Genomic DNA, 15,725 nt, shown 5'->3' on the forward strand with positions numbered 1-15,725 from the left:
TGGAGAGCTCTGCGATACTTACAGCAGCTACAGGGATGAGGATCTCAACAAACAGGCCAGCCAGTGCATGTTTGATATCTTTATCCTTCACCTCCAGGAAATACTGAGCACATTCCTGCCTCACCAACACAGACACACAAAACAAAACATTTAATCTAATTAATGCAAACCTTCATACTACACATTCAAGAGAAATTGTAAATGTACAATTTTAGCAACTGAAAAGGATGCACCACTATTAAACCCTTCGTAAGGCTTGCACATTCAAACACGGTGGTTGGATAAATATGAGGTCTACCATAAAATACAGCATTGGCTCAATTAAAATCTCTGGATTATGGTGCTTGTTAAATGCACACATATTGAATGCAGTATTTCACTGCAGCCTATAACTGGTAAATGTAAAGAAATAGCACCACACAGTCCTGTTGGCAAAGGCAGAGAAAAATACTGAGACTGTTACTCAAGAGATTTTATGAGGCATGACTACAGAGAGCTCGCAAATAAAACAAAAGAAGTACTGTCTGACTGACAGGAGAAGAGATGTGACTCAAAATGTATTGACCCCCAAAACACAGTGATGATGTGGCACTTTTTACAAAACAAATTAGGGCCTGAAAGTCAATTTAAGCAAGCCTGTTAGCAATATCATGCAAGTTTTGGAGAAACAGCTAAATGTTACATTTTTATATTAAAAATATTCTTTACTACAATTAACTAAATATAAATTTATGAGGTTGTTTTAATTAAGTGTTGAAAAGGTCAAGGATTTTTTTTTTAATGACATTGTGTAAAATTTAAATCTACATATATGTGTTCTCTATTCCCATGAAGTACAATATAACACTAAAACATCTCTTGTCCAAAACGAAAGTTAGTAGGTTAGTAGGCTAGGTTAGTTCACCTAAAGAATAAAAAAAACCTGTCATAAGTTACTATGTTCTTCTGAACCAAGACTTTCATTCATCTTTGAAACGCAAAAGAAGATATTTACATTTCTGTTTATCAATGTTTATACGTGAATACAAACCTGGAAGAAATCTGGTCATCATATAAAGTAATTTTGTCTCTTCAGGAGACTTGGATTTTTTAAGTGTCAAAGTTTTTGGCTGCATCGTGAGTGACAGAAATCTCTATTTAAATCTTTCCATCACCCATAAAATATCTTCATTGTGTTTTGAAAAGTCTTGCTCAACGACATGCAGGCAAGTAAATAACAAAATATTTTTTAAGGGAAGTAACCATTTAAAGACCCTTCCAGTGGATAAATCAGCTCATCAAAACACCACAAGATTGCACAGTACATGTTGTGTTTGTATGCATGCGGCCTGACCTGCATGTACTGGAACGAAGCCTCAAAGTCCTCAACGGGGTACATTTTGACTCTGAAGAACTTCATGCCCATGATGAGGCTGATGATGCTCTGCACCACATGAGGACTTTGCTCTTTCAGCCTCAGTTCCTTCAGCTCTGTGATGAACTTCTTGCGCACTGCCTGGAACCTGCACACACACAAAAATAATTAATCATTCTTATTTAACAAATTCCCTACCTCATCCAGTCAATTCAAACAACCAATCATGAAAATGCAGCATCAAATTTCAATCAAGTGCTCAATAAATATGTGTAGCAAAAGGATGAATAAAGATAAGTCCTATTATTGTTTTTTTTTTTCAAGTTTAAGATTTCAAGTTTCCCTTAAGGAAAAAATATGTAATAGCAATGAAAACTGTCTGGATCCAAACAAGCATGGACAGCAGTGCATCATGCCATGCCTTTATCATATTATGTAAAACGGCCGCTTTAAACATCATCCTCAGGGCAAAGTGGCTCCGCATAGGAAATCATGAACGGAAGGGGAGTGTTGAGCACTATGGTAAATCAATTTCAGGCCCAGACTATTACAGTGCAGGGCTAAATTACATCACAGCTTAAACTGACAGTTTCATGTAACTGTGAGGGAGTCTTAACGTGTGCCGAGGAGAATTACAATAACAGTAAAAGTGTCCAAAGACTGTGCAAATCATTGATGGCTCTGTATTCAGCTCAAGGCGAGTTGGAATAAGAGCGGTCTGAGGGCTTTGTTAACTCTGATGGACATCTGAATAGATGTGCTAGCTAGCATCAACTTCATCCAGCTTTTAGACCACACATAAGACTGGACTCAATCAACATATTTGTCAAATTGCTTAGAGAATATTTCAAATGTGCAACAGACCACAGAAGGTATACTGTAAGCTCAGTGCGGTTTTGGGATGGACTCACTTGGATTGGGCGAGGACTCCGATGACCTCAGCGTACAGGTCAGCGATGATGTGTACATTACCAGTGTTGGGGCCTGAGTACCTGTTGAACAAACCGTCACAACCACCATCAAAGAAAATCTTCATTCGTATTTCTATTTAGTACAAAAACATGTGTAGACTCAGTAATAGTTTCATTTTCTGAAACAAAATTCTACTTTAATTAAGAAAGGATGCATTAAATTGATCAAAACTGACATTAAAATAAATGTATAATGTTACAAAATATTTCTATTTCAAATAAATGCTGTTCTTTTGAACTGTTTTCAACACTGATAATTATAAGAAATGTTTCTTGAGCATTAAATCAGCATTTTATGCTGGAAATTCATCTTTACTATCACAGGAATAATTTACATTTTAAAATATTAAAAGTTACATTCAATTGTAATACTATTTCAGTATTATTGATCAAATAAATGCAGAGACTTTTTTTGCGGCGTGTATATACATACAAAATGACTGCATACATGAGGCAATGTAATTCTAGGTAGTTTACTTTGCATCTGTCATCAGGTTTGCATTTGTCCAGAGTACACCTGTAGAATTTGCATAGAATAATGTGTTTGCGTTTGTGCACTCACCCCTCTTTGTGTTTAAAGTGCTTGAATGCCAGGTTAAGGACTTCTTGTACTAAGGCGTCTGGCACAGGATGAAGGGGAATCTACAGAAAATATTTCATTAACATCAACTCTATGATGTAAGGGTCACTGTTTTTCTTCAGGATCCCTGATATTCTGTTAGCAAGTCTATGCACGTCAATGCCACAACACACCTATCTCTGACTTAAAAGACACCACACCTAAGCAATGAAATGCACAAACCTCACCTGTTTCAAAACTTCCACTGAAACTAAACAAAAAATGAAGTCTATGGCTAAGTCCCTTCGCTCCAGTAGGTAGTCTTTATCCCGATGCTGTTCATCTCTGGAGAGATTAAAAGAGCAGGATTCACAAATTAGAATAACAACACATCATTAACTCCAAATAAAAAAATCACAAGAAAGAAACACATCATCTGCAGCTGTCGAAGCTTTTGCTGAAGAGAAGATAAAAACAGAGACAGCCGGGAGAAAAGAGAAACACATGATGCTGAAGATCTATAATTGTGTCTCCCCACCCTTTGGACTTGGTGCTGGAGCGAGGTCTGTACTCGTACGACTCGTCTTCTGTCCCGCTCTGTCTTCTGTACCAGTCAAACAACGTCCGCAACAGCGAAGGCAAACAGTGTTCTGCTATGGAGCTCATAGAGCTTATTAACTGTAACATACAAACACAATATGCAGCTTAATAACACACTATTCAAGTGGATTAAAGATTAAATCAAAATTGGCCTATCCATGTCAGCATGAAAAGAAAAAGAAAACTGGGGGAAAAAACACACTTTTTTAAATGTTTACTGATCTTGTGTGTATGGATGAATCATTTGTGACATTTCAACTTTTTTTTTTACCTTGTAATATTTATTGCCAGTATATCAAAATATCATAATGCAATCTTCATAATGGTGATGTATACCAGGCTTCACCAATCATTTAGTTCACTTAAACCAGAGCCTTTCTTACAAATCGACTACATGCTCACTTTCAGATCTGAATCCATTTCACTCGGATGTACGCCACAATAATAAACAAAAATAATTGAATGAAATAATAACTGGCTGTGTGGTTGTCGTGCATGATTCAGCAGTGCATGTTATTTTAAGAAAAATGTTTCCCCAATTAAAATGTACAAACATTTTGTCTACCTTTGAAATAAGTTATTTGCAGGAGAAGGCCTGATTGCAAAAGCCATTCATTGACTAAAAGCAAATAAGTTGATTAGAGAGGAAAATCTAAACTGAGAACAGTATACAAATGGGTGAAAAAGGAAGAGAAGGAAGAGATATGGCAGCACTTTGAGTGCAGTCAGGTATTGATCTGTCCTATTGTGAGGGCGGGATGGGTGTAGGATGATACATCCAGTGGTTACTCAACCTTTCACTGCAGTAACCCAGCACCAAGCATCATGAGACACACACACACACACACACACACACACACACACACACACACGGTGTAGAGTAGATGTGTGTATGCTGATGAGTGTGTGAGGGATGGTATAGTTCACTGTGGTGTGATTCAGCAGAGCTGATCTCTCTGCAGTCACAACACGTCACTGACTGAACACGCAGTTCCCGAGACTAAGCAAAGCCAAATCCAATAGTCAAATCAGTGTGTGCGTGCTAGCGATATAGGAAAAAATGTGCAGAGTGAGTGAAAAAGTGTGCTTGTTAATGTGAGATGTTTGGAGGTACATCGGGATCCAAAAGTCTGAGATCACAAATGAAATAGCTTTATTTTACATTTTGCTATACATTTTTCATTTTCCATGTTTTATCATAATAACAACATTATAAAACAGTTAAATGAAAAAATCAACATGGATTTCATAATGTAGTATTTACTTCATGTACCCGAGCTGCATGAACTCCACACAACTGTTTTAAAAATAAACATTATATTAATTTAGAAGCATTTGTTATTCTTAACTAAAACTGCTTTCATTCATTTAAATAAAGAGATCAAACATAAATACTAGATGAAAAAAAAGAAAATTTGAATACAACTAATTCAATAAGTATTAAAATTACAAAAACAAGAAAAATAATTGAAAATATACATTTAAACTATAATATAGTATACAAGTAATACTAAAATAACAGTTAAGCAGACGTCTAGCAAATCACAAATGAAGAATATCACAAGCAAAACATCAAACCTGGTGATCCAAAGCACATTTTGGGTTTCAAGGGAAGAAAGAACATCTAACCCTTTGTAAAGAGTGAGTCACATGCTCCCAAATTCACTAATTTCATTATTGACTTAAATTAGTGCAGAACCTCAAATACATCTTATTCAATTTACGTCATACTGTTTCTTTGTGCAAAATGCTTCAAAGTCTGAGGTACAAATTTGATTTAGAATCCCAGACTTTCAGACCCCGCTGCATATGCGGCCTGCATCAGGTGAGTGCGTGTGTGTGGGACAGGATGATGTATGTGGTTAAGGAGAGTTATGTAACTGCTCTCCTGGCCCTCATGGCTCTTGGCAGACACACTCCAACACCCTGAACTGAAATATTCACATACGCACACACTCCCAAGCAGCCTGTGCTGATCTACTGCTGCGGATGACACAGCGATTCTGCTCCTGGCAACGTCCAGCGAGAACACACACACACACACACACACCAAAACTCTGTTCACTGTAAAGTATAGAGACACACAGACACATATTGCTGTGGTTTTCTGCATACAGAGCACATTCTCACTGGCTCATTCTTTCTCACACACAGGCCTAATGGCACTGACTGGATCCATTGCAGGATGATGTCTCATTTGCTTTGCGTTTTGCTAAACAAAGCACTTTGCTGCAGCTCTGCTGTTAAAAGTTCTGTGCTAATCAGAAATGAGTGATGGAGAGCGGGAGAAAGAGTGAGAGGAGGACTGAAAAGCCAAGAGGATAGGAGAGGGCTACATACTTCACAATATACTAATCAAACTTGAAACAGGACACACACGGATACTAACCTGATCAAATTGTGCATCTTCTCCTCTTTGCAGTGAGCGGGAAAGGGGTTTCTCCTGAAAGAACAAAGATATACGCAGTGAAAATTAATGAATGAAAGATGGATCTTCAAACTGTTTAAAAAGTAGGGATGCACTGAAATTGAAATAGCAAAAAAGTAAAACACTAAAAAATAAAATGAATTATTTTAAAAGTTACAAGTGAATGAATGTGACATCATATTGTATAGAAAGAGAAACAGACAGATTTATTACCAACCCCATAACACACTTCTCATCTCTCTCTAGAACCCGATCTGGCTCACATTTTATAATGCTACTCCTGTGATGGAAAAGCTGAATTGTCAGCACCATTACGCCAGTCTTTAGTGTCACATGATCCTTCAGATATCATTTTAATATGCTAATTTGTTGCTCAAGAAACATTTATTACTATTATCAATGTTGAACACAGTTGTGCTGCTTAATACTCATGGATTTTTTTCAGGTTTATATGATGAATATAAAGTTCAAAAGAACAAAAACTCTTAGTAACACTTCAGTATGGGGAACACACATTCACTATTAACTACGACTTTTGCCTCAATAAACTCCTAATTTACTGCTTATTAATAGTCAGTAAGGTAGTTTTTGTAGCATTTAAGTTTAGGTATTGGGTGGGATTAAGGGATGTAGAATAAGGACATGCAGAATAAGGCATTAATATGTGCTTTATAAGTACTAATAAACAGCCAATATCCTAGTAATATGCATGCTAGTAAGCAACTAGTTAATAGTTAATAACTGAAATTTAAAATAAAGTGTTACCAAACTCTTTTGTAACAAAGATAAATACAATTAATTTAATATAAACCTATTTAAAACCATTGACCTGTAGCATATACAGATTCATAAAATATTAGAGACTTTGATTATACATCATACAAATGATTTAACCGTGATTTGGCCCTTTTCAGCGCAGAATAACTGCAAAGAACAGGTCAACATAGTTCAGTGAAAGAGTAAAATAGGGTAACACTCTTTTACAGTGTCCTTGTTACATGTACTTACATATTAATAACAGTAAATTATTCATAATTACATGCAACTAACCCTAAACCAAACCCTAACCCTATATTAAGTACATGTAGGTAATTAATATTACTTAGTACTTAAGTATATAATTACACTGTTACAATGACACCTACAAATAAAGTGTAGCCTAAAATAGTTATTCATTTGTGGACGCCATTATGTTATTAAAGTAAATGTATGTTTTGTAGTTAACACCGTCTGTAAAATGACAAGAACTCCTGGTTATTTTGAATGCTCTGTTATCTGGATTACTTTACTACGAGGATAAGTTCAAACAAAGACAGAGAGCCGTTTTATAAGGCTGCTCCTCTCTGCAGATGCTAGATGCAGTCATTACCAGTTTAAACTCTTGCTGAGTAAACTGAGAGAGCTCAATCTACCACTGAGTAAACACACAATGAGAGAGAGGAGCAAAGAGAGAGGAAGTGTTTAAGGACAAGTCTGGAGAGAAACTGTGTGTGTGTGTGTGTGTGTGTGTGTGTGTGTGTGTGTGTGTGTGTGTGTGTGTGTGTGTGTGTGTGTGTGTGTGCGTGTTTCAGCACAGGGGGCTCTGAGAAGAATCCAACATAACAGCCTTCCAAGAATCCAAACCTCTGCTTCTGTTTCTGGGAATACATGAGAACGTGTGTCTGTGTGTGTGTTCTGTTGAGCCACAAGTTTGAAACGGCACACAACAGCCTCTCTTTTTTCCCTCTAAATAAACCAACATGCTTGTGCTCATGTTCAAACAACTGAACTTTCACTCGATCGCTGAGTAACAAGTAACACAACTTGTCACACCACAATGTGAAGGGGCTAAGATTTTGAAATAAGTCTTCTATGCTCAACAAGGCTGCATTTATTTGATAAAAATGTACAGTAAAACAGTAATATTGTGAAATTTTACTAAAATTTTAAATAACTGTCTATATTTGATAATATTTTTAAGTCATTTATTCCTGTGACGGCAAAGCTGAATTTTCAGCATCATTACTCCAGAGTCAGTGACACATTATCCTTAGATGATTTGGTTTTAAAGAAACAATTCTTAATAGTATTAAATGCAGAAAACCGTTGTGCTGATTAATATTTTTGTGGAAACTTTTTCTGGATTCTTGGATGAACAGAAAGTTCAAAAGACCAGCATTTATTTAAAAATAGTTTTTTTGCAACATTATAGATGACTTTACTTTCACTTTATAAATTTAATGCGTCCTTGTTGAATGAAAGTATTAATTTATTTGAAAAATTAATTTCTTTCTGCTGGTCTGGGTTTTTACTTGCCCTGTTTTTTGGGGCCCTGGTTTTTACTGGACCCAAAAGTAAAACATGATTACATTTTTATTTTCAGCACTGAAGCTGAATTGGCAGCACTATTACTCCAGTCTTCAATGTCACATGACCAATTCAGATATCATTGTAATATGCTAATTTGCTACTCAAGAAACATTTATTATTATCATCAATGTTAAACACAGCTGTGCTGTTTAATTTCCTATATATTTTTTTCAGGATTATTTGATTAATATAAAATTCAAAAGAACAGCATTCATTTGAAATATAACTCTTTTGTAAAAATAGATAAATAGAATTAATTTATATAAAGTGTCCCTATTATGTTTCCTAATTTAGTTTTAAAGTCTTATACAACAGGTTTAACATGCATCAACAGTTAAAAAGTGTTTTTTATTTACTTATTGCACATAATGTTCAATGATTCTCAAACGACTCGATAGATGAATCCGTTTCTCTAAACCTCTCCTTTCCACAAGTTACTCTGCTCTGATTGGTCAGATGGCCCAGTCTTTTGTGATTGGTCTACCGTGTACAGCGCATATTTCAGAAATAAACATTTATTACCATAACCAAACTAGAGCTCTGTGTGGAGGCTTCCTAAAGCTCAGTGATTCTACACACTGTAAAAGAAAGTAATGAAGAATTAGTTTTTCAACCTCAACCTCAATCTCATGGACTTGAGCAGGACATTTCTCAGTGATGCAACCCAGTTTGAGCTACATTATGAGATGTTTCAAATGTAATTCCTCACCATCAGCATTAACAAGAGCATGTCCATCAACAAACCTGTGTGTGTGTGTGTGTGTACTTGTTTATATTACATTGTGTGGACAGTAAAACCTGAGATCACCTATATGGGGACCAGCCAGCGGTTCCTGCCTTTCAAAATGCTTATAAATCATACAGGATGAGTTTTTTTGAGAAAGTAAAAATGCAGAATGTTTCCTGTTATGGGTAGGTTTAGGGGCAGGGGCAGTGTGTGTGTGTGTGTGTGTGTGTGATGGGTAGGTTTAGGGGCAGGGGCAGTGTAAGAGGAGAGAATGTACAGTATAAAAACCATTACGTCTATAGAGAGTCCCCAAAAAGATAGTGAACCAGACGTGTGTGTGTGTGTGTGTGTGTGTGTGTGTGTGTGTGTGTGTGTGTGTGTGTGTGTGTGTGTGTGTGTGTGTGAACTGTATTAATAACAGTGGACTAACATTAATTACTGATGCAACAAAGTTTGCAAAACAAATCTTGCTCTATCCTTTATCTTTACACAAAGTAGTAAGAACGACAGACGACCTGCATCTGCATTAATAGACTCAGTTTGAGGTAACAGGGGCCTACAGCTGATGAGCAGAAGTATTTCCTTAAGACAGTAATAAAGTGAGTTAGCCAGAGACTTACATAAAATTGAACACAATGCACGCGCAATAAGTGGACGGGCAACGGGTTAATGTTTTGTCTTGAAGTCCCAACGAAACAGCTTGGGATTCATTTAAACAACAATTTGTTTAATTGACTCAGATGAAAAAAAAAACTTTGCAGGATGTTTTCATCCACTTAGAACTATGTTACACACTACACGAAAGGTAATTTAAAAAAAATCCATAATGGGGCAATTTACATTCTTTAAATAAAATCACACTGACCGCAAACTTCTGAACTAGTGTATAATGGTTCATAAAATATTATCTACGATCATTATACATCATCCAAGTGATTTAACAGTGATTTGGCCATTATCAGTGCAGAAGTGCTGCAAAGAACAGGTCAGTATGAAAGTAAGATTTTTACTGGACCCAAAAGCAAAATCACGATACAGTTTTATGTTTAGCACTGCATTTTAATATTGGCTAGATAATTATTATTTTTTATTAAATGTTCAGCTTGAGTTATTAATTTGTGGGTTGTACTGACCAGCGGTTCAGCCATGACCACCTCGATCTTCTTCTCGGCGAGCACAGCGAACTCCGCGAAAAGGCTCTTGATGACAAACTCCCCGGGCTTGAGCTCGGGGTCGATGGTGATGCTGGACATGGTGGCGGGGTGGAGGCTACGCTTCTCCCAGCTGGGCGGGGCCGAGGGGGATGCTCCTCGCCTACTCACACTGCTGTTGCTTACAGGGACAGAGGCTGTCAGGAAGGAGACAGTTATTTAGCATTATGAAACATTTTGAATGCATAATATAAGTGTTTGAGCTGAAATTGCCATTGCAAATATGAAGAGAAAATGTCATTCAATTTGGCATAAAAGACAAAGCAGTTACTGGTGCATTAAAGATTGAAAGTGATGGTGCATGGTGACAACTTCCCCTTAAAAATAAATTGGTAACTATTGCAACCAGCACCTGTGGATTAATGCACATCCAGCCATGACTGCAGAAAGACTGGGAAAAAACAGTGTGTGTGTGTGTGTGTGTGTGTGTGTGTGTGTGTGTGTGTGTGTGTGTGTGTGTGTGTGCCTGTTTATGTGGTTTATGACACAAATTTGTATAACTACATGGGTATTACACTATAAATGTGGTTTATGAGGACATTTCAAACGTCCTCATATTTCAAATAGCTTTAAAAACATACTAATGATGTTTTTTTGAGAAAGTAAAAATGCAGAATGTTTCCTGTGATGGGTAGGTTTAGGGGTAGGGGCAGTGTAAGGGGATAGAAAATACGGTTTGTACGGTATAAAAACCATTACGCCTATGGAGAGTCACCATAAACCACATAAACCAACGTGTGTGTGTGTGTGTGTGTGTGCATCACATGTCAAGCACGCTCAGGAAATCCCAGCCCTCGCTTCCCACAGGTTGCTGGAGAAACCACGACGAGGTGAGAGAAGTTCAAACAATAATAGGAGGATGAATAGAAAAAAATCCCTGTGAAATGTAATGAGTTTTTCAGAGGAGAATACAGGGTCACACCTAGCAACTCCCACATCTCAATAATAAAACACAAACATTCACACACTCGGGGGATGAAAGACAGACACACGCACAACTCCCGAGAGCTGTTTGTATGTTTGTTTGTCTATGTACAAACACTCCCTCTTTGTTGCCTCTTTAGCAACGCCTCCCCATCCCTATGATGTCACACTGCCAGCTTTCATTGGCCGGTGGCATAGCAGGGTCCCCAGGTCCACTTCTGATTGGCCATCAGGCCTGCTGGCAGGCCCTCTAACATTGTTTGTACTTTTCCACTCAGTGATGCAGAAAGAATGAGCAAAAGAAGTGAGGAGGAAAAATGCAAGTCTCTCTCAGTTTCTCTCTCTCTTCATTCCTCTGGTGGATACGCCAGATAATTTGTGACACACTGGGCTGCATTGCTGACCCCATAGCACACATTTGTACCTCAGAGTGAGGCTGAGAGTCACATGGAATGCTTTCACACAGGAGTCTGTTTGTTATTTGCTAGGACATTCTGATACTCTGAGCTACACAAGACATGATTCCCTAACTGCATGTGAACTCACACAGCTGGGCACTGAGTGCATTCGCACTGCAAATACTGCCTCAACAACCATTCGGATGAGATTATATTAGGACTTATCCATAGACTTTGTTTTTAGAGTTATTATAGAGTGCTTTACTGTCCTTACCAATACACGAATTTGTGTTCACGATATACTGATTCACGAGCTCGGGAGCTAGGAAACTGAATGAGATGCGCCCCTACTCTCAGCCTCAAACGCCACGTCCACGGACCGTTGGCACACTTTTCTTGAAACACTTCAGGAGTTTCGAAGTAGTCATCTGATTGTGTATTGCGTTCTCTAAAGGTCCAAAAACAACATAAAACTATTTAAAAAATGACATTACCCGGGCCCTTTATGCATGCCTTTGTAAAGACTGTACGTTTATCCCTCAAAGCCTCATTTTCATCTCTGTTAAATTAAATACAGCGTCTAACCTGACTTGGGTCTATTTCAGCTGTATTCAAACGGCAGACCCACCTTGGTTCCGTCCGGACCATGGGACATAATCGTGGCATTTTACCTTTTCTACAGTTTAAAGTGAGCAGCGCGTCAAAATAACAGAGCGGTACACACACCACAAGCGCTCAGGATAATTTAATGGTAATGATCTTTTGCCGTTTCATCCTGTAATATTTTTGTCTAGAATCAAATGCACTTCATTCTGCTCTGTGCGCATTGCTTCTCTCTTCCATTCTCTCTCTCTCTCTCTCTCTCTCTCTCTCTCTCTCTCTCTCTCTCTCTCTCTCTCTCTCTCTCTCTCTCTCTCTCTCTCTCTCTCTCTCTCTCTAGATGATGAGGTTATTTTAACAACAGAAGCAGAAAAACGATGAGCAGCAAAATAACCTTTGCTAAAACACTACAGAAAATGAGAATGCAGCAATTACAATATTTTTTTACCTGCCATACAGATGACTCCAACAGTTCAGCTAAGCCAGGTTTGAGATACGTTAACATGGTGTGCCTTTAGACGTTGATTTTTCCCAGACATTTAGCTTTATTAATCAGGATATTAAAAGCATTTTATAATTAACAACGACTATATGTGCACAAATAGTGATTATTTTCTAATAATCAGAGTAAGGTTATAAAAATTGCAGAACGAGCGTAACTCTTCACTCCAGTTTATGTACAATTTACATGATTCTTACTAGTCGCTAATAAGTATGGTTATACAGTATGCATGGTTCGGGCCATTGTTTTAATTTACTCACATCACACGGCAATGCTGTAGAGTTCTTTCGAGTTGTGTTCACAGAGTTTAGTGATATGGAAAAGAGAACACTTCAGAATAATGTAATGAGTTCGTTCATGAAGTTGTGTGAACAACACACAGTATCCACGTACGTCCGTGCACATGCACACTTTAATCAAATTAGTTTGATAATTGTATTGTGTTTACTTAAGGTAAAATGTAATCGCAATATTGCCAAAATCACATTATAAATGGCATTATGAGGGGGAGCATGTAAACACATACTCAATGTTATAATTTGGAAAATAATTTTGAGATGGCAAGGGAAGATATATATATTTTTGAAATCACTAGTTAATTTTGTGTTGTCCTCTTGAGAGTTTTGATTATTAGATTGTACGTTTTTTGTTTTTAGTACTTTATTACATTGTGCAAGATATATAATGTTACATACTTTTCTTAGGTGGTAAGCCCTGCACTCTCAGTATGTTTTCTCAGTCCCAAGGAAATATTATCTTTGGCTCTTGGGGGCACATAATTAACATCTTTGATGACTATTTTTGAGTATAGGATTTTTTCTTTCTTTTACAAAGTACTACAACTGCCCCAATGAAAATGCATAACGGTAAAAAAAAAAAAAAAAGTACTGTCCGGACCTCTGCTGGGAAGGAAATATAGAAATATAGAGACCTTTAATACATTAATCCTTATGATTGATTTTCGGCTCAACTGTTTCTTTGAAGGAGAAAAAGAAGATGCATAAGAAGCATTTTCAGATCAATAAATATTACATCAATAACATGCAATGTCATTTGTGATAGATCAGGATTAGGGCTGGGATAAACGATTATTTTTTAAACGATTAATCTAGCGATTATTTTTTCGATGCATCGATTAATCTAACGATTAATTTTTCCTGTCCGATTCGGCTACGATTCGATTCGATTACCGATTATCTCCCCATTAATTGCCTAATAGCAATTTATACATGTTGATTTAATTATCTGAATGAAAAAACGAATTCCTTAACATTGCAATATATGTTTATTGCTCTTAAAATTCCAAAGTAAGACTATACAAGAGCGTCTCGGCTGCGTGGCGTGTCCGTTTTTGTTTCGGCTCCCATGTTAACAGGTTGGAGTTTGCACACTGACTGTGACGCGCGGAAAACGCGTGCATGCTGGAAATAGAAGAGCGCCTATTTTTCACGTGTGTTGGGAGCGTCTCCAGGCAAAATAGAATAGAAAAAGATGTTTATATATCATTTTGACATGAATACATATTATTAAATTACATTTTCATGTTTGAAAGTCTGTAGGTTTACATAAATGCAGATATAGGCCTAATTGTAATAATAAAAAACGTCAATTATCCATTTTGAAATATTGCAACTGTCAATACAAAACGAAATATTCTGTAGCCTATTTTGCCGTCAATACCATGGATATGTGACTACTCCCGACGTTTTCTTTGCTGTATCAGTAGGCTATTTATGTTTAAAATTAGGAATAGGGCTTCCCTCCGCATCAATAGCAGCAGCAGCGCCGCGTCAGACACGCTTCTAGTGTGCAAAGGCAGAGAAAACGCCACGCAGCCCCGTGGCTGATCACGCAACAGAAACGCCACGCGCATCCGAAGCATTACAGTGAAAAAAAGTTACATGTAGAGTGCATTATGGGCGCCAATATTCCGTTTAAAACCGGAATAGTCCTGGGATGAAACTGCTCACTTAGAGGATGGATACCCTCGGTCACATCAGCGCGATTAGACATTGAACATTTTAAATTTAAAACAGCTTATTATGTAGGTAACGCAGCCAATGTGTCCGATGCTTTCACTTGATGCAAACGTTTGTTTTTGTTTTGTGATAACATTTTGTGAAATATTACCAAAACATCTGTCTTCCTGTGTGCAGAAATTTGTTTATGTAGCCGTGACAACAAAACGCGTGCGCGCATGCCTGTGATCCGTGCGCACCGCGCGCCAACCCCATAGACTGTGGCCAACCCGCAAGCCTTGCACTTCTGAAAGTCTGAGAAGCCACTCGTGTTGCTACCATAGATATACATAATAAATAATATACTTAATTACATAATATACTTTATTATGTACATCTATGGTTGCTACTACTCTCCGGCGCCGCCATCTTTATTTTGAGTCTGACGAATCGACGCGCATATTTTGCGTCGACGTATTTTTTGCGTCGACGTCATCGATGACGTCGACGCGTTGTCCCAGCCCTAATCAGGATAAAAGTGACTGCATTATTTCAGACCAATTCATTTAAAGTAATTCCTATATTTGTCTTGTGTTTAAAAAAATACAAAATATTTAATATAATTTAATAATAATGCTAATAAATTTGAAAAACAGAAGAGCGATGGGCTCACAAGATCAAAATAGAGCGGACTTAAAATTTTAGATGAAAGAAAACTTAGAAAAAGCACATTCCCCCTTTTTTTTGTTTGTTGTATTTTTAGTTTTCACAATTAAAATAATTTCACAATTAATTAAACACATTGTGGAAATTTTGGGATCATTATCCAAAGATAGTAGGTAACTTGCTCAAAAAGAAAAACAGACAATTCAAAACTAAATTGGTAGGTATCTGGGAGTTGTATGTCTGGTCTGCAGAGCACAAAATGTACCTAAGCTAGTCCCATGCAAATATTACTTTAATTAGTTAAGTGAGATGCAAACAGTCACACACACATGGGGATAAGTATGATTTCTGCGGTCTGTCTAAAAGAGACTAGGCCGATCACACACGGAGATCAAATAACCTGAATGACATCATCATCTGCATTATACTCCGCTAGTTAAAAGCCCAGCACAGACAGAAGCTATCACTGGTCTCGAAA

At 37.3% G+C, this 15,725-nt stretch overlaps 1 protein-coding gene across 8 annotated transcripts in view; it reads right to left on the reverse strand.

The window, feature by feature from the left end:
* The window catches only part of fryl (furry homolog, like), a 109,914-nt gene that overhangs the window by 49,052 nt on the left and 45,137 nt on the right, over positions 1–15,725 (reverse strand). For all 8 annotated transcript variants that reach the window (XM_067416932.1, XM_067416928.1, XM_067416927.1 and 5 more), the window contains 8 exons: positions 10,122–10,336; positions 5,874–5,927; positions 3,423–3,562; positions 3,133–3,229; positions 2,888–2,967; positions 2,266–2,346; positions 1,334–1,502; positions 23–115 (listed from right to left, as the gene is read on the reverse strand). In XM_067416932.1, coding sequence (XP_067273033.1) covers positions 23–115; positions 1,334–1,502; positions 2,266–2,346; positions 2,888–2,967; positions 3,133–3,229; positions 3,423–3,562; positions 5,874–5,927; positions 10,122–10,241 — 834 coding nt within the window. In that variant the 5' untranslated portion in view covers positions 10,242–10,336. The remainder of the gene's footprint in view (positions 1–22; positions 116–1,333; positions 1,503–2,265; positions 2,347–2,887; positions 2,968–3,132; positions 3,230–3,422; positions 3,563–5,873; positions 5,928–10,121; positions 10,337–15,725) is intronic.

The sequence above is a fragment of the Pseudorasbora parva genome, chromosome 15, assembly GCF_024679245.1.
Source record: "Pseudorasbora parva isolate DD20220531a chromosome 15, ASM2467924v1, whole genome shotgun sequence".
NCBI classification, from domain to species: Eukaryota; Metazoa; Chordata; class Actinopteri; order Cypriniformes; family Gobionidae; genus Pseudorasbora; species Pseudorasbora parva.